The sequence below is a fragment of the Copidosoma floridanum genome, unplaced genomic scaffold, assembly GCF_036245765.1.
Source record: "Copidosoma floridanum isolate Cflo_tuat_1 unplaced genomic scaffold, Cflo_Japanese_pri ptg000014l, whole genome shotgun sequence".
NCBI classification, from domain to species: Eukaryota; Metazoa; Arthropoda; class Insecta; order Hymenoptera; family Encyrtidae; genus Copidosoma; species Copidosoma floridanum.
The window spans coordinates 5,925,026-5,946,579 of record NW_028321891.1 but is presented as its reverse complement, the minus strand read 5'-3'; the positions used below and the strand labels follow the sequence as shown (position 1 = coordinate 5,946,579).

Sequence of the window (21,554 nt, the reverse complement as noted above, 5' to 3'; positions counted from 1 at the left end):
CATCGAAATAATTATTTTTTGTTTATTAAAGTTTATATTCATTATTTAATTTTTTTCAATTTATCATATCCAGGCCGGCGACAAATTGTAAATGTTTTTTTATTCTAGAGTACAGGCAAGCTGAAACGTGTTATGATCAATTTGACGTATTAGATCTACAATTTATTAATGAAAAAAAAGTCAAGTTTATCCATTTAAACATTTTACTCATACAATTTATACGTTTGTAAAATCCAAAGGAGTCGGTATACATATGGTGTATTTTATATTTATATACACAGATAGATTTTACAGCGACTAAGTATTCGAACATCGCAACTTTTAATCCCTGGATCGCGTTTTTATTATCTCGAAGGGATAGCACTTTTTTTTTTTTACGTTGGAACGATGAGCTGCGCTGCTCAGCTTGAACAAAGAGATTATGGGGAAAGACAGACTAAGAATATAACTATGGCGCGCATCTCACCCCCACACTCTTCACAATTATAACATGGCACAATGAAAAGTAACATCTATTATTTTTTTCCTTCTCGTTAATTACGGTTCGACAATCTTGGGTTCTCTGCCTTGTGTTTTTTTTTTCTCCACTTTTTAAAATATATTTGGTGTTTTGTTGACAAGTACGTAACTATCATAAGTGCAGGTTTGGTAGAAAATCCATATGCAGTAAAATTTTTTAAATCGAAAAGGTATGATGTATATGTATGTATATATATATATATATATATATATATATATATATATATATATATATGAATTATACGAAAAAATTTTATTGGTATTTTATTAATCGTATACAACTCTTTGTAAGACTATAATTTTTACAATTACTGATATAATTCATATATAATTATTGTACATGTTTGTAAACGCACATATTGACTGGAAAATAATGTTTATAGGAACTTATGTCTTGATATTTTTGTGGCAGCTAAGGCAAATAAAGTAAAGAAATTTTCTTTGTAAATTAAACAGAATTCCCGAGATTACGCTGAGAAAAAAAAAGGTAAGTGAATTGTAAAAATGTTTAATTGGAAAATCTCGCATGAAGATTCTTATACAAGCAAAATGTACGTAATTACATATAAAATTGAGATTATCAATTTAGAAACGCAAGCCCTTACACTTAAAAATCGTCGACGTCATCGTTGCTTCGCATTTTTTTGTAGGAAGATCATTATCGTTTCTTTCAACATTTTTTTTAACCGCCTATAGATTTCACACATCCTCAAATGTATGTGAAAATCATGAAGATCAGCGTTTTCTGCAGGCGCGTAAGCCTCCTGCCATAGTAAGTGACTATTGTACACGATTTTTATATTTTTGAAGTAAAAAAGCCCGTATCTGTTTTATTCTCTTTTTTGTTTCTAACATTACTGAATGACTATTACGCGAGAAACGAGCGTAATATAATATGGCGAGAACATATGATGATAAAACTGTACAAGTCTTAAAATCGTTTCCGACAAGCCGTGTGCACGTGTCGATCTGGGGTTTTTTTCCCCTATATACGATGTGTTTTTCATCGCATTTTTATTTTTTTTAACGTATAGCTTCAGCTAAATTAAAACGAAGTAAAAAAAAAAAATTGCTGCAGCATTTCGTTGATAAAATTCAACAAGTGCTTTTATTCATTGTTTATAAAAAAAAAACATATAAATTAAGAGAGTGAAGTTCAGTGAACTATATACTAACTAAATTGCAATAACAAAAAAAACCTTGAATACTTAATAATATTAATAATTCGTAACTTTACCGATAGGGTAAACAAACGCCTTCAATTGTGTGAAATAAAAAATAAAAAACAAATGAGCACAAATTAACACACCCTACGCTTGTAGAGCATCAGTAGGTATTCAGTAGTACAATAGCTGCTATATATTTAATTTTCAGGAGCTCGACTATTGCCTCAAAAGATGATTTTAAAAAGGTACACCCAACACGCGAAATCGTTTTCCCGGAAGGGTTCAAAAAAAAAAAAAAAAAAAAAAAAAAAAAAAAATTCACCGCGAAACAAAATGAAAGAATTAAAAATAAAACTAAACATGAAACAGAAGAATGGTAGCGTGAAACTGCTGCGACGTAGGAAAAAAAAGTAGTCCTCGCAAAGGACGCGCACACAGCTGTTTTAATACATATTTAACGACAGTTAAAGCGTTTTCTACCCTCGAGTACCTTAATACTGTAGTAGTTGTAGTAGCAGCTGTAATAGTAATAGTAGTAGAGTTGGCTGGCGTTCTCGTTATCTGCACATCATCAGAATCGGGCGCGCGCCCGCGAGGTCAGTGGACGTACGGTTTCTGCTCCTCGATGTCGATGCCTCCGTCCTCGCTATCCTCCTCGTCATCCCTACCCAGTCTCTTATCTGCGAACGTACATTTAACATCCCATACATAAGTATACAATCCTCAAAAAAAACTTTTAAAATCGAAATTCAGAAGAATACCAACCAGAGTACGCATTAGCTTCGTTGTCGCTAGAACCGTTCGTCTCACTGCCAGAGTCCTCCGAGAGCCATACAGACGCCGGCTGGTTCTGTAACTGCAGCTGTTTACTGTTGCCACCACTATTGCTCCGTTGCTTGGATCTCTGCTGTTTGGAGGCTCGCTGCTGCTGCTGTAACGCTCCAGAACTGGGATCGGTCGTCGCGGTACCCGCACCGTCCAACATCGGCTGGAGTATGCGCCTGCGGGCGTTGATGAACCAATTGTTCACCTGCAGCATCGTCAGATTCGTTTCCTGCGAGATCTGGCGTTTCTCATCTTCGGTCGGGTAGGGATGCTGCAAAACAAGAATTTCGTGTTTATTAAAAAAAAAAAAAAAAAAAAAAAAAAAAAAAAAAAAAAAAAGTCAATCCAGAACAGAAAAAAATGAACGAAACAACTCACCACTAAGTGCTGGAAGAGCCAGGCGCGCATGATATTGGTGGCCTGTTTCGGCAAAACGCCGCGCTTCGGCTTCGGACCCTTGGATCTACCGCTGAGGGAGCCCACGCCCGCCGCGGTGGCCACCTCGTCCTCGTCTTCGCTCTGCATCGACGACGGCGAGCCTGCAACAGTAATGTCTGCGCGACCGGGAAACGGCAACCACCCCATCGACCCCGTCATATTATTACACGATTATCGCTTCTTTTTGCCTACTTAGTTACATAATCAATATAACAATGTCAATACTTGGTTCTCTACGTATTTTTATAACTGTATAGGAAAGGGAAAGAGAGAGCAGGGATTTCAAGGTCTAACCAAGGAAGGGCTGTTTGTCGTGGCAATTGCCGCCGGTGAACTCGAAATCAGTGCTCCTCGCGTTGTTGTTATCCTGCAAGGCCATCAGTCCCCAGTAACTAGCCTCCTCAATGTAAAGTCTGTCGGGAATATCGGCGAACGGGTCCACATCTACAGAGTAAGGACGAAGAGAGAAAGAGAGAGAGAGAGAGAGAGAGAGAGAGAGAGAGAGAGTGGGGGAGGTGGGAAATGTATTGTTTTTTTTGCTACTTTCGAATCGGCAAAAAGTCCCTGCGATCGTAGCTCGTGTATCATCGTATCCCGTACCTTGGCCGAGGTACATATCGTTAACGGGAGGCTGGTGGTGCTGAGCCCCGATCTGCGAGAGAGGCGTACTGCCGAGGACATCGGGTGGACTGCTGCAGGTCCTCTGCTCGTCGTCGAGCTGCTCCTGCAGTGGACCTCCGTAATCCGAGTTGGATCTCTGAGTCGTTCCACCACCGGCGCCACCACCCGACGACGAGGATCTGGCCGAGGGTGGCCGGTACAGTTGTTGATTCGCCGGCTGGGACTGCAGGTCCTCCAAACCACTTCGCGAGCCGTTTTCCGAGAGGACATCGGCACCCCGGCTATTGCTGCTGCTATTGCTGTTCTGATGATGATGGTGGTGGTGGTGGTGGAGGTTGAGGTGGTGGTCGTTGCCACTGCTCACTCGGAGTCCGTTAGCTCCCGGCTCAACATCATTGCCTGTAGATGACAGCACCTGGCAAATATATGTTGCAGCTAGCTGTCAGAGAGCAGGGGGTCGGGAGAGATGTGATGATGACGGTACTAACTTTTTCCATTCACAGCCTTTCTTTTCTTTGTTTTTTTTTTTTTTTTTTTTTTTTTTTTTTTCTTTCCTTTCTGCAACTCTTATGCGAGAGGCGCGCGCTTGCCCCGTACAAGCGTTACCGACTTTACTTTATGATAGAAATTTGATGCACGACGAATTTCACGCAAATGATAACAATAATAATATTTTTAATTGAAAAAAACGCAATGCGCTCTCGAAGCGAGATCAGCAGTGGCAATAAATTAAAAATAAGAAATGGCACGGGCGAGAAGTAACTGGAGCGGCAGTAGGAGCGATGAAACAACTTTACGAAGAGCCATCGATCTCCGAAGGATGAAAATTGGCAGCGAAAACGACCGTCAACTTTACCAATAAACCGCAGTGCCTTACATGTGTACATAAAAATGTATAATGCGCCCAACAAAGTGTCAACGTAAAAATTTATCGGACAAAGTAGTTTTTTTTTTCTTTTCGAGGCGTGCCTCTCTCTGTATACATTCACGTTAGTTTTATACTCTGAGGATGACTACTCGGACTCGGTCGAGGATCGTTTCAAGGATATCGGTGTATATGTATGTTTTAGCGAACTCGTGCACTAAAAAAAAAAAAAAAAACAACAACAACAAAGCTCGACTTTAAAACAACAAGCTCGTACTTGATGTACGTGTGTGTTTTTCCATACATAACATCGACCCACTGAAAATTTGCTAACAAAGATTGTTAAAAAAATTTCTCTCATCTCCGAGCGAGAAAATTTAATAACCTTTAATACATAGTTTCAGTGCACGACGGCGATACTATATGCTCATGTGTGTTTTGTGATTGTAATATTGATGATGGAGAGAGAGAGAGAGCGTGCCGATGGTGGAATTTAAGCGCTTATTTGACGTGCATTCACATTTATATATACATATATTTATAAATAGATAAAAAAAAAAAAAAAAAAAAGGATTTATTTACATTTCATATTGTAAAATATAACATACATTGTACAAAAAACGAAAAAACAACTATAGTAACGGGAGTCGGGAGCTTGCAAGCTCGACAACTGCCAACGAAATCCTCATAAACTGAACGAAACTAAACTAAACTAAACTAAAGAATAAAAAAACAGAGAGAAAAAAAAACAACAAAAAACAAGAAAAAAAAAATAGGAAAACGAAAGAAAATGGAAAAACCCAGCGAGTCTAACCTGCAGGGGACTGCTGCCGTTGCTGCCGCTCGAGGGCGCGAGCCCGTCGTGTCCCGAGCCGTGGTGCCCGTAATCGCTGCGCAAGAGGTTCTCGCTCTGCATCTTGCTCTTGAGGCACGTTATGTAACGATTGCAGAAATCCTTGCAGAGCTCTTGCACCTTTTCCAACTCGAGCAGATGGATCCGCAGTACCTGGATGGCCTTGATCATCTGCGGAAAAATAAAAGAGAGCGCGCCCCCCCCAAGGAGGAGAGCAACGAGAGCCAAATGAATGACGATTGTTGTGTATACCGCGTGCTTTAGAAAAAAAAAAAAAATTAATTTTCCCTTCCCTCCCCACCGCGACCCCTTAACTCCCGATATATAACCGCGTGGTACATGTACAACGTGCAGGGTGACTTTAACCCTTCAAAAGAGAGAAAAAAAAAAGAAAAAGAAAAACATTTTCAACTCGGGCCGGGAAAAATTTCTCGAAAACTTTCGTAATTGCGCGCATTGTAATGAAAGTTAAGACGAAGCTCGCCCGAAAGAAAGATATTAACGGGAGGGTCGTTAAACGCATATATACATACATATACACGGAGAGGTTGCATTTGAAGTTGCACGCGCGCCCGTGTACACGTACATATATATATGTATAAAGGATTAAAACACGATTGTAGTATATATATATATATATATATATATATATATATATATATATATATATACACCTGGTATAGCTCGCGGGTTTTCATATAAAACTTGGTAAGGCGGAGCGGGAAGAGTCGATGCAGGATTAAAATAGCCGGAGCTAAGGGAATTTCGTGCTTCGTGCAAGACGCCGCGAATTTCCATCTCATAGGGAATTTCTGAAAGGGCCGCGTAAACTTTTTACAGAGGAGCCGAGAGAGCCTCGAACTTTGTACATTACATTTTAATCAAATTTCCTCGGGGAGAAAAAGTCTCTTTTATCTCCCGTCTATTTAGCTGTGCGGTCCCTCGAGCCATCCATATTGTATACGCGAGCAGCAGATGAAGGAGGGACGAGAAAAGTAAGAAAAAAAAGAAAAAAACAAAAAAAAAGGCGCACCAGGCCGTCAATCTCCGGGTCATTGGTGAGAAAGGGCTTCCTGTCCCGTTCCTGGTGCTGCACGAAAGCTTGTATGTCCATGTTGAAGCTCTCGGCCATGGAGCCGTCCGAGCTCTGGGTGGCCTGCTCGCATCTCTCGAACAACAGGGCCAGCAGGGGGAACAGCGGGTGCTTGTACACGGCCCGCTTGTCCGCCTCGAATTGCGCCTGGTCCTGCTGGTGGTTCGCGTAATCGGCCACCCCGCTCGCTGGGTCCTGATCGTAACCAGGGGTCACCATAGCTAGCGCCACCGCTGTGCTGCCCTCTTGCATGATCCTATCATTCCTCATATAAATTTTTACAAATACGTGATTATGGGGGGGGTGCGGCTCTTATGGTCCTCCACTTGCGGAATTTTCTTTCGCTCCGTCTGTGCCCGGGTGGTACCGGCTACCTGCGCTCCGGCGATAACGATGCGCCCCGCATCCTCTCCGCACGCTCGACCTCTGTAAACAATAAATGCAATTTTCATCGTTAACAAAAAAAACAAAAAAACTCTATTTACACCCTTCGCCTTTGTTGAGCTGCATCAAACAGCCTCTCTCCACTGTATATATACAAAATATAACATGTACAATATCCTCACTATTTCTCTCTTTCTGGCTGTGCATGACAACAACCACCTAATGTACTCGTATAACGTTAATATTGAGCATCGGCGTGTGTAGCATGTACCTCCGAGAAAAAAAAACAAAAAAAAAAAAAAACGCGAGAAATCACGTAAGTGCTTCCGCGTTGAACCTCGTTGATTTTCGTGTTGAAAAAAAAAAAAAGGACAGCCTCCTCCCCCTTGTGAGGTAGGTATATAAAAAAAAGAGAGAGAGAGAGAGAGTTTTGATTAAGTATTCATTGCAAGAAAGAAGGGCGTACGTCGATCTCGATTCCCGCGGCGCGTGAATGCACCTTTATCCCTCCCCCGTAGGTATAGGTATAAGTAGGTGTATATGTACATGTGTATACATATCAGAGGGTACAGCCGCGCAGCAGCAGAGAGAGAGAGGATAGCGAGGAGAGGAAGAAGAGCCAGAGGCACCGAACGAGCTCCACTGCATTTAAATGTCATCATTAAGGAACAGGAGAGAGAGAGCTTGCGAGCTTTGCGTCCCTCTCTCTCTCTCTCTCGTCCTGCTGTCGCGACTCTCTCTCTCTCGCCCTAACTTGTATATAAAGCACACGAGGAGGCGCCGAAAGACGTTTCGGTATCTCTCCCTCCGTCGAGCTTTTCCCGGCTTCTTTGCCGTATATATATATATATAGGAGGGAAATTCTTCCGCGCGCGCGTGGATTCCGAAATTTTTCGCTTTTCCTCTCGCCTTTTTCTCGGGTATATGTGCTTACGGGGAGGATTTTTAATGAAAAAATTTTTTTTTCCGGAATCCCCTCGGCCAGAAAAATAGAGAGAGAGAGAGAGAGAGCTTGCGACCAAAGGAGCTTAATGTCTATTATTTTTGTACACTGGTCCGATTATTTATCGGAATAAAAAATGCACGTGTGTAAGGACGAAAGAGATAAGGGGAAAAGATCTCGTTTTTCGCGTGGTAGGAGCAATTTTGTTCAACAATGTCCAAGGGGCAACGTGTAGGTATTACTTTTTTTTTGTTTTTTTTTTTGTTTTGCGGTGGTAACCGGTAATAACGTATAGCGAAACGTTTTAAAAACGATTAATAATGATACACTGCACGCCATACACATCGAAAATACGTAAACGCCGAGGGGGAGGGGACAAGCGCATCGGCTATCATGTACGCGACGGCGACGACGAAGTGAGCGAATGACGGATAATTCGTATTATTGGGGCCCCGAGAGCGAGCCAGTTTCAATTATCCCGCGAATGCCGTATTATGTACGACTCGTATGTATATGTATATATATATGGCTCTTCCTACACCGCATATACATATACATGTATAAGTAGAGATAATCAACTTTGACCTTCCCGACACAAAGCGTATCGCAAAAATGATGATCCATCCCTCTGGCTCCGAGCAAATTAAAATTTCTCAAAAATATCACTTAAATTTCCACCCTCGCTGCCGTGATTCATTACTTTTTTTAAAAATACATACCCTCCCTCCTTCTTTATTCACATATTTGTTTATTATTACTTTGGACTTGGCAAACTGTGACTAGGTTGTATTACAAAAATTATAATTCTCATTGTGATTCCCTTATTTATTGTCATATAATTTCTCACGCGATTATTACGAGTACAGATTGGAAGATGAGATTGCGAGCAAAATAAGCCCTATGTCGAGGGTGCGCCTCAAAAAACAAAATTTCTATTTAAAAACGTATGACACATTATGGAGAATTTTTGTGGATTTCCTCGTGTATAATTAACATGCATCGCTCGTTAATTTTTCAACTCGCCAAGCTATATATACATGCTACATCCGTACACCATACCGTGTATAGGTATATATACGTCTAACCAATGCAAAAGAGTTTGAGAGAGTTTTCAAGTATATACGTAGGGGGTGAGGCCCAGGGAAAACGGCGCCGAAACTCCCTTTCGCCCTGTATATTTTCCCTCCTCTCGTCGCGTGAATAAATAAAGCAGCGCCGAAGACACTTCTTCGCGCTCCGTGCCGCTGCTGTTGCTCTTATAAGTACCTACACGCGCATGGGTAGGGGTCGCGTGACGGAAACCCCCGCGTTACATACACACACAACGTGTTTTTCTTTTTCTTCTCTCTCTCTCTCTCTCTCTTTGGGATTACTGCTGAGTTCGCGCGTACGGGGCATGCAAAATTGGATATTTTTTTCGAAAAAAAATCCCGGTGTAGCACGAATATCTCTTCTTCCGATACAGGGATTTCTCTTTTTTTTTTTTTTTTCCGTTCCCCGGAGCGCACGCAAGCGTTTTTCGATCGACATTTATACATATGTACATCGAGATGAAAAAAAAAAGGGAAAAATATTCCTCGCTCGCAACGTAATGTGGGCGTATCTGGAGGGTGCGCTCCTCTCCCGACCCTATTTGTATCGGGATCAGATAACCCGCCGAATTTCGGTGAGATAAGAGAGCGCTGTACCTCCTCGAGGAAATCATCATCGGTGCGCGCGTACTTATTCATGGTACGATTATCGAACGCTCCAATCCCAGCTGGTTGATGGTGTATCGAGGAAAAAAAAAAAAAAAAAAAAAAAAAAAAGAAAAAGGTGAAACACCTCTCTATATTTATACTTGTACATCAGCCCGCACGAAGATTCGTTAATCACGCGAATTAGCGATATCTCGCGAATGAGCGTACGTTCACGCGCTGACTTTGTCTCTCATAAGATCACACACGCAAGTAGGTATAGGTACAGGCGTTTGGTTGATTTTGTTTATCAGAAAAACTTTTCGAGCGCGTATTTTTATACACACGAGCGTGAAATCAATCGGCGTTCAAGCGAGACGTCGAACACGGGGTGGGGGGACAGATGATTTTTTGTATCTTTCTTTTTTTTTCTTTAGTTTTCAAAACCCGTACGCGCTCGCAGGCGTGAGTTACATGGCATACCATCACCTGTGTATAATGCGTACGGGCAGCTCGAGGCCGCTATTGATCGCGAGATTGAAGCTGATGAAAGGGTTTTATTTATTTATTTGTTTTGTTTTCAATTCAATTTTTGAGAACTAATTTTTTTTTTACTCATTACAAGCAGTTGCGGATAGAGAAACAAAGTTCTTTACACGCGTATTAATAAAGAAGAGGAAAATAATAACGACTAAACGATTCGCGCCGATGAGTAACGAGCACATCCATATAGTTTAACTCTCATTAAACACCTTACGAAGGCACAAACGATGCGGGGGGGGGGGGGGAAACACCCCGTGAGCGTCCTTCCAGCGAAACGCGAGAAAATTGAGCTCGCGGCGGGGAATGCAAATTTCTGATTTCCAAAAATTGCGATCGGGAACCTAAAATCACCGAGAAAAAAAAAAAAAACAACATTACCTCCCGACATACGAAATTACATCACTCGCGTCGGAGAGGGGCGACGACTTTGCGCGCATCCCCGAATGAAAAAAAAAAACAAGCCTCCGCTCGCAATTACCCAATCAAAAACCAATTACCGATCTCTCTGGAACAAAGTCCGCGCGAGGGGGAGAGAAGGAGGAAAAAAAAAAAAAGCTAGAAGCCGGGGGCCAAATTAAACGAAAAAAATATATAAGAGAGGCGAACCAGCGATGAAGTCGAAGGTTTCACGTGTACACACATCTTGCAATAAAGCAAAAATCCAGAGAGAGAGAGAGAGAAGAATGGCCAAGGCTGCCGTTGTTCTCGTGCTCTCACGCAAAACGTCCGTTCGGAGTTTCCGTCTCCCTGGCCCTCGTGCAAACAAGAAGAAGAAGAAGAAGAAGAATAGGGGAGTCAGGCCGGAGGAGAGAGAAATGAAAGAGGCGCCCGCGCCATTACTCGCAAGTGGCGCTTCTTGCCGCCCCCTATATATGAAGCCAGATATGGCCCCTCTGTCTCTCTTTTTACTGCTACCCCATCCGCACCTTTCGATACATTTATCGCGAGGCAGAATCATGGATTTGGTAAATTTGGTAGTACAAATGTAAAAACTTATGCAATTTTTTTTTTTTTTTTTTTTTCAACGAATACAATACCAGCTCGACTGATTTCGCACCTCGTCAAAAAATAAAAAATCCCATCCAATTAGCTCCCGTGAACAAGTAAGTAAGAGAAATAACCTGCGTTTCCTCCGTTTCGCTATAATTACTCAATTTAAAAAAAAAACGTTTGCGCATCTCGGAGTACTGATGCGTATTTTTATAAATATTATCATTGACGTTTGCTCGAGTGAATAATCGCGTTATGTACCCATTCACCTGTAATTACCCTGTTTTCGGTAAACGACTCCCGATCGAGTTATACACGTACAGGAGTTCACGAGGATGTTTTGCTTGATCCATCGAAGCGATAAAATCATAACAGGCGTTTCATATACGCTCTCGCTGCACCCTCGCGAACAAACTCTTTCATAAACGTTTACTTATACACGCGGTCATTTGTTACACTTGTATACACCCTCTTCCATTACATAATATATTATATATAATAATGCACGCGTGTATACACGCGTAATATACTATACTTATACGAGAAAGCTCGTAAATTCAAGCTCTTTGATACTTACTTAAGTGCGGGTATACTTATAGGAATATGTACATATATGTATACTAACAGCTAAGGAGAGAGAGAGAGTGATTTGTCGGTCGTAATGAAGAGCATCAGCGCGCGTATTCAGACAGGAGCTGAGCAGGAGACTCCCCGTGCCGTGTGTATATATACGTCACCCATGCATTTACTACCGACTCTCTCTCTCTCTCTCTCAATGGTCCTTTAGTCAAACAACCCTCACTTCACCCCCTCGACGTCTCGTTGACACGATCCTCAACTGGCGTGTGAGAGTCGATTGTCGTTATTATAGGGTTTACGGTGCGCACTTGATTCATTTAGCTGTACCTATATCTTATACAGTCACGAATTATTCACGACGCACGTGCTTCTTGTCCTACAGGTTTGAGTGCCCGTTGATTGATCACTTGTGTCGACGCGGGAGATTGACTTTTCTTTTTTCTTTTTACAAATTGCGTGTACACTTATAATTGTCACTCATTGTTTTTTATATATATATACTTAAAAAACTAAAGGATTGTGGTGATCGTATCTTTAAAAAGCTTTCTTTTTTTCCCCCTTTTTTTTTTTTTCAAGAAAGTTCAATGGACACAAATAAGTATTTATGTTACTACTTCGCAACAAAAGCGGCAAAATTTGCTAGCGGGCATTTAAAAATTCCAGGCACGTATGAGAACACAACGATTCCTCCTTCTCTGTATCTCTTGATGCCACACTCGCGGGTATTAAGGCACGTGTACACACGAGACCAAGTAAATCGCGGAGGAATTTCGTCTTATCGCGAACAAAAAACAAGAGAAGCAAACGCCTACCCGCCTTACAAAGTTTAAGTTTATTATTATGTAATATGCGAGAGAGAATTAAAATTTGTTACGTCTTAGGGAATGAGATGAAAAAGGAGTAGCTCGGCTTTTCCTTGTTTTTATTTCTTCCGTACAGGACTTATTTTCTCGATAATACACGTGCAATGCGGACTCATGCGATATCGGCAGTGTTCTTGTATTGATTTGTGCTTGATAGAGTATGTATATGTATAAAATAGAGGAGAAAAAAAAAATACTATTGAAAGGGTATACGGCGTATTGTGTACATATATTATAGTGACACAGCAGAGAAAATTTTGGCAGCTTGTGCTCATCTTTTTTTTTTTTTTTTTTTCTGAATTGTACGTTTGTCGTCTCTGACTGCAGTGTAATCATTGGTCCATATTTGTGTTTTGTGAAATTGAATGTGGTTTTTACATAAGGCTACACATTTTTAGATGATAGAAGGAACTTCAATATTAAACGTAATTGTTTATAATTGTTATGTTTTTGGGTGCAAGACAAATTTTTAATCTAATATTAATGTGATCACATGTGTAATCGACTCTTTGTAGGTAATTAAGTTTCTAAACGTCACTTAAATCGATTAATCCCAAATGCGTTTAGTATGGAAGAAGTTGATATTCTGCAACAAATTCGCCCATGCAAAAAATGTTGTGCATTTAAAAAAACTCACATTTCAGGTTCGTACGTTTATATAGACTTAATACAATAGTTAGTTAAAAAATCATTTTCCAAAACCTTATTTTTACTGCCTTGTTTTAAGTTATACATTTTTGCTCTGGCGATAAACTTATCAGATGTGGCACCTCATACGCAAAGGCATAGAGTATTTTTTAATTAATTCAAATAGGTAATAAACTTCTCTGGCCTTGAAGGCCTAGACACATGATGATGTAGGTATATGGGCCACAGCTGAGATAATATTTTAAGCAACAGACAAGATACTCTTTCGTATCGTTATAGGTACTATGAAAGTGAAAAAAATGTAACTCATCAGATTTGATGCGAGTGTTCAAAAAAAAGCTACTCTCAATTTGAAATTCAAGATCAAACAATCAAGCTGATGTCAAATTGCAGGCAGATGAACAAACGAAAACACAGGGACGGTGGGTAGCGGCGATAAAGAGTTGCTTGTGTCAAAAGGGGGTGGGTGGGTTACATGTATGATTGTGTACGGTATACCAGGACAACTAAAGGAGAAGAGTTCAGAGTTCAGAAGAGTGGCTCACACGCGGCGCCGCGCTCTTCCTGACGCGCCAGTAATACATGTATACCTATACGTTTATACTTGCACACACGTTGCCGTGTCTATACATCTACATGACAACATGTTCATATCATATAATACAGCATATACAGCATAAAGCGCGCGACCGGCAAGCAAGCGAGCAAGCCTTTGTGTGTAGCGAGACAGGGACGGAGTCACACAATATCGATCGCATCAATCTGCAATTCTTGTCATGCCAGGAGCCTCGCAGCAGCAGCACCCTGGCGAGAGAAATGGGCGTATTCTGTAATATGGGGTTTCAACCCCCTAACCCACCCTTCAATTCATTGTTATTATTATTATTTTTTTTTTTGTAACTCTCCTTTATTGTTACACATTTTTTGTTTCTTTTTCAGTAAGTACTTTATTTACACAACTATACTGTACTCGTGCGCTTACAAAGTTATAGTAGCACGTGATGAGCTCGATCATGTCATTATTGATGCAGATGATATTACATAGAGAAGGTGTTGAATATATATATATTTAAATGTATGGTAAATGGTTGCGTAGTAGACGCAGAAGTCAAGAGCTGAAGCGAGAAACACGTTGGGTGGTCCCATCTATATAGTATTGTTCTTAATTAGGCTCGAGAGAAATATCGGACGAGGATTAAATGTTGTGAAAGATTTTTATAAAATAATGCTTGTACCAATTCATTTTGAAAGTAATGCTACGATAAAGTTAAAAGGTGTTATTCAGGTTACACGCATGCAAATCATTTTACAAAGCAGAATAATCATAATCCTTTATTAGTAAACATTGGTCCGGCACCTGCACGGAACAAGTTACCAAAGGTATACAAAAACTTTTCGGAATTTATACGGCTCCCGGAGAGTCATATTAGCCTCGTTTCCGAATAACGTTTTGTAAAAAGTTTCCACTTTGCAAATGCTACGCAAAAAAAATGGGGATTAAAAAATAGTCGGCGGCGAACCTAACCTCAAAACATTTTGGTGTCGGAGTAAGATCGGAGCACTCTAGCGCGGCAGCAGACTCTGTAAAGATAAAGGAGATAAAGAACAACAGCACTCCTATATGCTTATGCATATAATAGTATCACGAGCAAAGAGGATCAGATAAAACGACAAAAAACATTTACCCCTCATTAGCCGCAATTCATTTTTCGATTTTGCCAAACTAAAGCAACATTTCTCTCTTTGCTCGCAACAACGATCGTGTACATAAACAATATACAAACACAATGCTCATCCCGAACAATAAATTAACATGTACGTGTACGTGCAATCGAACTATCCGAAAACACGAGAATAACAAAAATTTATAAAAATCCTACCATAAATTCGCCATTACAGTGCTTATCAATGGTTTCGTTTCGTAAGTTATCAAGACTATTGTAATGATGTCACGATTGTAGGTTATGGTATCAAACTCCACAGCATCCCAGTAGATAAGTACACATCATCTATCTCACCCTTTCACGTTATAGCACACGATAACGACGATAGTATTCTCTCGCCGAGAGAAAAGCCGCGTGCACGTGTATATGAAAAATGTATTACATTATTTGCTCACAACTATCCCTCTCGAAAACAAGTACTCCAGCTCTTGACGATTAAGTATAATACTCATGTATGGAATTAATGTATTATGGGCCATGATGTGTACTTTGCATACACGAAGTGTAAGTTACGCACCGCAGGTGTTACGAAATTCAGAGCACGTATAGATCTTTTGGGAAGTCGCGATGAATATGTGCTCTGAAATCTCCTCTCCCTCTGCTTCCGCAGCTTCCAAAGATGCTGATTCAGCTGGCGTCTGTAATATATACTTCGAGGGGGTGGATTCTGCGTTTTATCAACACACACACACGCGTTCACACACTCGCGGTGAATTAAAAATTATCAGGGGGCACGAAAGCGCTGCTCGGCGTATTTTTTACATCGGCACAGAAGACGCACTCGGCACTCTGCTGCACCAACAGGCCCCCCGCCCCGCTGATTTCATCCAAAAAATCGTAGTAAAAAAAAAAAAAAACACTCACGAGCAGCACCACTTGCTTCTTCCTCTCCTTCTCGCGCTACCAAGTCACACTTCTATCATGTTGTACTATCGTTCGGCAATCATGAATATCCAACGCGTAACGTAATAACTCCGAAAACACTTGAGCATGCGTGTGCACCTTCGCAGCGGTGTATCACTGTATCATGATGCTCTTTGCAGGCACATATTTGTCGCGTTCTTTTTTTCTCTCTCTCTCTCTTCGCGAAAAGAGGAGAAACGGGGAACAAAAAAAAACAACGAAACGTCGTAAAAGTAGTGTCCCGACGCAGAGAGAGAGACTGCCGACGAGAGACGAGAGTGCCGAGAGACGTATACTAGCTCGGCTAACAGAGCGCGTTCCTACATATTTCTCTCTTGCACCCTTTTTCGCTTCCCTCCCTTCCTCCTCCTCGTCCTCGTCGTCATCGTCCTCGTCACGCACACTTCTCTCTTCTTTTCGCCCATCCATACACAGGTATGTGTACAATGTTATCATACAAATATACATACACGTACTTTCTTGTGTGCGCCTCTCTTTTGTGACGTCACCGATTCAATACTTTTAGCGCGCGCGAGGGTACGTTACGTCGGGGGGAAGCTTATCTTTCTCTCTTTCTCCTCATGGGTGGAACGAGGATAGTCAGCGATTGCGCGCTTATCTTCGAACGTTGAATTTGCGCGCGCATACCGACCGTACCAATGAACGAAACATCATCTTTTTGGAACGTTATTAATGAAAATTCGAAGCTCAAAAACTATAACAAATTGTCATCCTTAGTTCGTTTTTTAAGGGCTTGTTATCTTACAGGTAAATAATACAATTACTTACGGATGATAAGTTTTCTTTGTTTTCTTTAAACGACGCGATGAAACAGTTTAAGCTCCAGATCCATGTCCAAAAACCGTTTGGCACGTTTTTATGAGGTTCACGGTAGTTGTTATTTTTTGATTTTTTTTTTTAATTTGGGGTCGTGCGTCATCTCTGAAGCAAACTTACTAAAGTAAAAATTGATGGAATAAAAAAAGTCGCGCAGTGTAAAAACTTACATGTGTATATCTGCCGGTCTTTCTACGGCGTAAGGTAAGTAAGAACACGCGAGAAAAAAATTAGAGCCATAGAGCCCTCAAACTGTCAGTAGATGGTGCCACATTTCTTGTGTGGCTCGGGGGTGATTTACAGAGCGCGACAATTCGAATCGCCATCTTTCTGCCATATTATAACTTCCGAACGCATACTCGTACAAATAGTAAATTTGTTTATTTTCCTACTTTCCAAGTATCTTATGAAAATCAGTTAATTTTAATTATTATTATTATTTTTTTTTTTTTTAACAAAGATGAAAGCACCACGATACAGAACAAGATATGTATTATTTAACAAAAGTAAACATACATATGATGGTTGTGACGCCCGCAACAATACGATATTTGATATGTCATCCACAAAAACAAAACGACGATCATATACCGAAATGTGTGTACACCTCTCCCACCTTACGATCATCCGGCACACCAATTTACCGAACGGTTCACTAATCAAACACGTGTTCCTTACAGTATCATATATATGTAGGTATACAACATCACACACCTGTACTCAAACACACGTGCGTATACACGCGCAATACGAACACAGGCAAGTAATAATCAGATGAGTAAGAACACGCAACTCGGGCTCGAGCTCAATTTTTATCTTATCACTCATAGCAAGAAGGTATGCTCGCGGCTCTTATCAACTCCCCGGGAGTGACTGCTATATCACATCTCCTATATATTACGCGTCGAGTGCCACACACACGTCGAGTATTATTCCGGCGCATATCGCGGAGTATCGCGGATTTCGCACTCGGTGTTGTATCGTATAGTTGTGCTCGATCGCGCCTTATATACCATATATAGTTAGCCATGCGAAGGTTTTTCTTCGTTTTTCTTGTTCTGGTGGCACCCGCAGTTCTGGCGGCCGATGAGAAACTCAAGGAGGAGAAAAAAGAAGAGGGTACGGGGAAGAACAATCCGGCGAAAATCAAGATTTGCGACGTGTGTAATTGCACGGGTGAGTGCCGTGGCAGTTTTTTTGTCTCCTTTTCTTGAAAAAAGTGAAAATTTACAAGTGTTTGTGTATATAGTTTTCAACTAAACTCATGAGTACGCAAACCCTACGTTTGTTATTCTCAACGATTCGTGTCAATGACTATTCATACTAATTATCGTTTTGGAGTCACAGTTGTTATGTATACGTTAACACGTCGTAGGTTTGAAGTGCCGCTTCAATTAGACAACGATGTTTCAGTTTTGTTCATATCCAGTCGTAAATTTCGCGAGTACAACATTTTTGTGTAAGCGTATTGTCATCGAGATTTAGATAATCCACGCCCAGTGTGCATTTAACATGATTCATCGGCTAAACTAAACGCTGAAAGATAACGCACATGTAGTCTCAGATGTAGGAATTTGATTTCCGATTCTTTTTTTTTCCGTAGCATTGCATTTAATCGATTCTTATCGATAAAAGACAAACAATTTTTAGCTTCACTCGTTGACTCACTCGCAACAATCACCAATGTCAAGGAAAAGAGCGCAAAAAACAAAAAAAAAAAAAAAAAAAAAAACAAAAAAAAATGTCTCACTTGAAATTACAGAAAAAACAATGGACTGCTCGAACCGGGGGCTGAACATGAGTGTGTTCGATTACGATTTTCCAGCGGACAAGCATTACGATGTCCTGGACTTTTCGCACAACAAGATCGGCCGCATAAGACCCTTGCCTACGACGCAAGTGTTCAAACTCGTGTTCCGGAACAACAATGTAAGCATCATAGATGACCACTCGTTCAAGCTCGTAGCAAACCTCACGGAACTCGATCTGAGCCACAACTCGTTGTCTTTCGAGTCGCTCTCGCCGCACGCGTTCAGGGTAAGATGAGGGTACATGACAAAACAAAAAACAACAAACGCCCACATTGTTCTCATTGCAGGGTCACTTTTCCTCGGAATCCTACGAGACGTTGAAGAAGCTGCGAAAGCTGGACTTGTCGCACAACAACTTCATCTCGCTCAAGCCAAACATCTTCGAGCACGTGACGGGCATGACGCATTTGAACTTGTCGCACAATCCCCTCAAAGTTTTCAATCAAATGTTGATAACGACGATCACCACAATCTCGCTTTTGGAGGACCTCAGTATGAGTCACTGCCAGTTCAAGAAGATCGACGCGACCGCCATGCGAATTCACCAGTGCGTAGAAAATTAAAATTTGCAAAAACAAAATATACACGCTCATGTATACCTGCTCCAACAAATCTAATGTGTGCAATTGCCATGGGTCCCTATAAGGAGGTTGAAGATCTTGGATCTGAGTTACAACCTGTTCCAAGAGCCACCCGACGTCCTCGAGGACGTCAACTCGTTGGAGAGCCTTATTCTCGACGGGAACCCGATCGTGAACTTGACGGCCGAAAATGGCTTCCCGAGCATGAAGAGCTTGAAGGCGCTGAGCATGAGCGACATGCCGAAGCTGGTGTGGATCGGTGAGGGCTCGATGTGTCATCTGCAGGCTCTGGAGTCGCTCAGGATCACCAACTGCCCGAACTTTACCGACATCGACGAGGACGCACTTGCCCTGAAGGTACGAACGGCTTGTTATCACATATCCCAAGTGTGTATACGTCGGAAAACAAAATGATAAGATTTTTTTATTTTAGTCGTCGAGTGGAGGCACTACATGGCCGTTGATCAAGGCGCTCGACTTGTCCAACAATGCGTTGGAATATTTGCCGGACAATCTGATTGCCCGATGGGACGACGTCAAACAGTTGCACCTGAAGGGCAATCAGTGGCACTGCGACTGCGACAACCAAAATCTCGTGAGTTTATGCTTTTCGAAGTGAAGCTTCTTATGTATAGGGCCCTCGGTAGACGAAAGTGGGGGAAACTTGGAGATATTATGAGACTTTACGTTATAAGATCTTATGATGTCTCTATGAGGGGAAAGCATCACGCTTTTTCTTTTCCATTTCGTACCTGTTCGTCCCCTCAACAGCGAGCAGTACCTATTATAGTATAGCGTATACAATACATTAGGTACATAATATGTAGTGGCGCGCACACGCTCTCTCTTTCTTTCTTTTTCTCTCTTTCTCTTTCTGTCACAACTATACATATGACGACCGACACGATGGCTCAGCGATATAATATAGAGTCGCAGTCCCGTCGATCACCGAAGTTAAGCAGCATTTGGGGCGACTAGTACTTGGATGAGGGTGACCATTCAAGTCTCGTCACAGACTATCGTAGACAACCAAAAGGAGCAATGCTAATGGCCAAATTATTATCTAAATGAAAAACTGATGTATAAAAGCTAAGACAAGAAAAATGCATTTTTTTACCGAGACAGTATAGTTATCTCACATGTCGTGTATTTCTTCAAGATCGGCGTCATCCTGCCAAAGTACGGGAAGAAATTGATGGGCTCGGAAGCCTCGGAACTACGTTGCGCCGCTCCACCCGAGCACTCGAACCGGACCCTGGAATCATTGGCCGGATGGAAGCTCCGCTGCCCGGACATGTATGGAGCAAGGCCGGAACGCGACTCCGCTGTACTCATCGGTATGCTCGTCGGAGTTTTGCTGTCCGTACCGATCGTCCTCGTCTTCTTCGTGTTCTGGAAGAGGGGCTACTTTTTCTGCTCGACCCAGGGCCCGGCTGCCTTTTCGAGGGCGTTTTACAAGCGAACGCCACCTTTCGAAGATGACGTCTGAACAACTACTGCTCCCCCTTTTCGTGTATTTTTTTTTTTTTTATACACGTCAAAGTAATTATTTCTTATATTTGTACATGTAGATTTCCACTAAGGTTTATCTGTATGCGTATTAATTAAGTCTGCACGCACGTGGCCCAAGCGCATCATGTGTATGTATTTTGTGTACCTAGTCCTATACTGTATAGCTTGTGTTTTTGTCACGTTTGCTACAATACTTTTAGACGTACGATTTTATTCACCAATTATTGCCTTTAAAGCGTAAATGTGTTAGATTAGAAGCTTTGTTGCTTTAAATTTAGAAAAAAAACTTTTGTTTTCTTTTTTTTACGACCTATGTTTATATTTATTCACAAGAATGTGATGTACACGCCGGTGATTATAATTAATTTAAACGAAAAGTCTTAATTAAGAAAAAAAAAAAAAAAATTGTAACTCCGTTTTAATCCAATAAGTACAAGTGAAGAAAAAAAACATTACTTACACGTTTTATGTTTTACGTCACAAAAACCTAACAGCAAACTATACCTGCGATGGGGCCTCAGTTGTACTAGCAAAGAGTGCATTGAAAAAAAAAAAAAAAAAAAAAAAAAAAAAAAAAAAAAAAAAAAAAAAAAAAAAAAAAAAAAAAAATGCACTTCACTCCCTGAAACTGATCTTACTGTGATGTATCCAAAGTCCCTATGATTTAAATTAAAAATGCAATTGACCCAATACCAGTGAATATTCACTAATTCGGACCAAGGGAGGACAATCGCAACATCGGTACACGGGAGGGACGCACAGGGAGGAAAACGGGGCAGTATACATAGGGCAAAGTGGGCGGGCGGACGCATAAAGCGGGTGCTAGATACGCGCCCAGCAGATTGCGGTGGCGTGTGCGAGCTCGGTAACGCAATTAGCCGGCCCGAGGCCTTAATTTACTTAAAACAAGCCATACACCATCGGTGACGGCTGATGCAGCTGTCGAGCCCTAAACGACGTATATAGGCCGTCCTTCTGTAATACTATGTACAGGTACATCCACCTATACAATCATCTACTCGTCGTACAGTTGTGTATATGTATACCTGTATACTTATTACTGCAAGCTCTTTGTGTGCATAGGTATGAGAATAGGCGAGCTTCGTTTGGATGGGCAGTACGATGGAGGTGTACGCGTAATTTTGTGGCTGCAGGATCATAGCCCTGATGCATTCGTTGT

General features: G+C 41.3%; 2 protein-coding genes across 2 annotated transcripts; one reads left to right on the top strand and one right to left on the bottom strand.

The window, feature by feature from the left end:
• Positions 1 to 761: 761 nt before the first annotated feature.
• Positions 762 to 15,559, bottom strand: LOC106641093 (homeobox protein PKNOX2). Its single transcript, XM_014355336.2, has 7 exons — positions 15,248 to 15,559; positions 6,321 to 6,806; positions 5,249 to 5,458; positions 3,549 to 3,984; positions 2,889 to 3,064; positions 2,451 to 2,781; positions 762 to 2,365 (listed from the first exon to the last, which is right to left on the bottom strand). The coding sequence occupies exons 2-7, from the start codon at positions 6,648 to 6,650 to the stop codon at positions 2,283 to 2,285; spliced, it is 1,566 nt and encodes a 521-aa protein (XP_014210822.2). The 5' UTR covers positions 6,651 to 6,806; positions 15,248 to 15,559; the 3' UTR covers positions 762 to 2,282.
• Positions 15,560 to 17,421: 1,862 nt separating this feature from the next.
• On the top strand, positions 17,422 to 20,699 carry LOC106641094 (tsukushi). Its single transcript, XM_014355340.2, has 6 exons — positions 17,422 to 17,646; positions 18,233 to 18,507; positions 18,569 to 18,828; positions 18,928 to 19,219; positions 19,296 to 19,457; positions 20,022 to 20,699. The coding sequence occupies exons 1-6, from the start codon at positions 17,499 to 17,501 to the stop codon at positions 20,349 to 20,351; spliced, it is 1,467 nt and encodes a 488-aa protein (XP_014210826.2). The 5' UTR covers positions 17,422 to 17,498; the 3' UTR covers positions 20,352 to 20,699.
• Positions 20,700 to 21,554: the final 855 nt, after the last annotated feature.

Excerpts from the sequence above, each read along its gene's own strand:
- LOC106641094 (XM_014355340.2), top strand. The coding sequence starts at position 17,499 with ATGCGAAGGTTTTTCTTCGTTTTTCTTGTTCTGGTGGCACCCGCAGTT. Across the intron at positions 18,829-18,927 it reads ACCGCCATGCGAATTCACCA|GAGGTTGAAGATCTTGGATC; the intron begins GTGCGTAGAAAA and ends GGTCCCTATAAG. Across the intron at positions 19,220-19,295 it reads AGGACGCACTTGCCCTGAAG|TCGTCGAGTGGAGGCACTAC; the intron begins GTACGAACGGCT and ends TTTTTATTTTAG.
- LOC106641093 (XM_014355336.2), bottom strand. The coding sequence starts at position 6,650 with ATGAGGAATGATAGGATCATGCAAGAGGGCAGCACAGCGGTGGCGCTA. Across the intron at positions 5,459-6,320 it reads ACCCGGAGATTGACGGCCTG|ATGATCAAGGCCATCCAGGT; the intron begins GTGCGCCTTTTT and ends ATTTTTCCGCAG. Across the intron at positions 3,985-5,248 it reads ACGGCAGCAGTCCCCTGCAG|GTGCTGTCATCTACAGGCAA; the intron begins GTTAGACTCGCT and ends TATATTTGCCAG.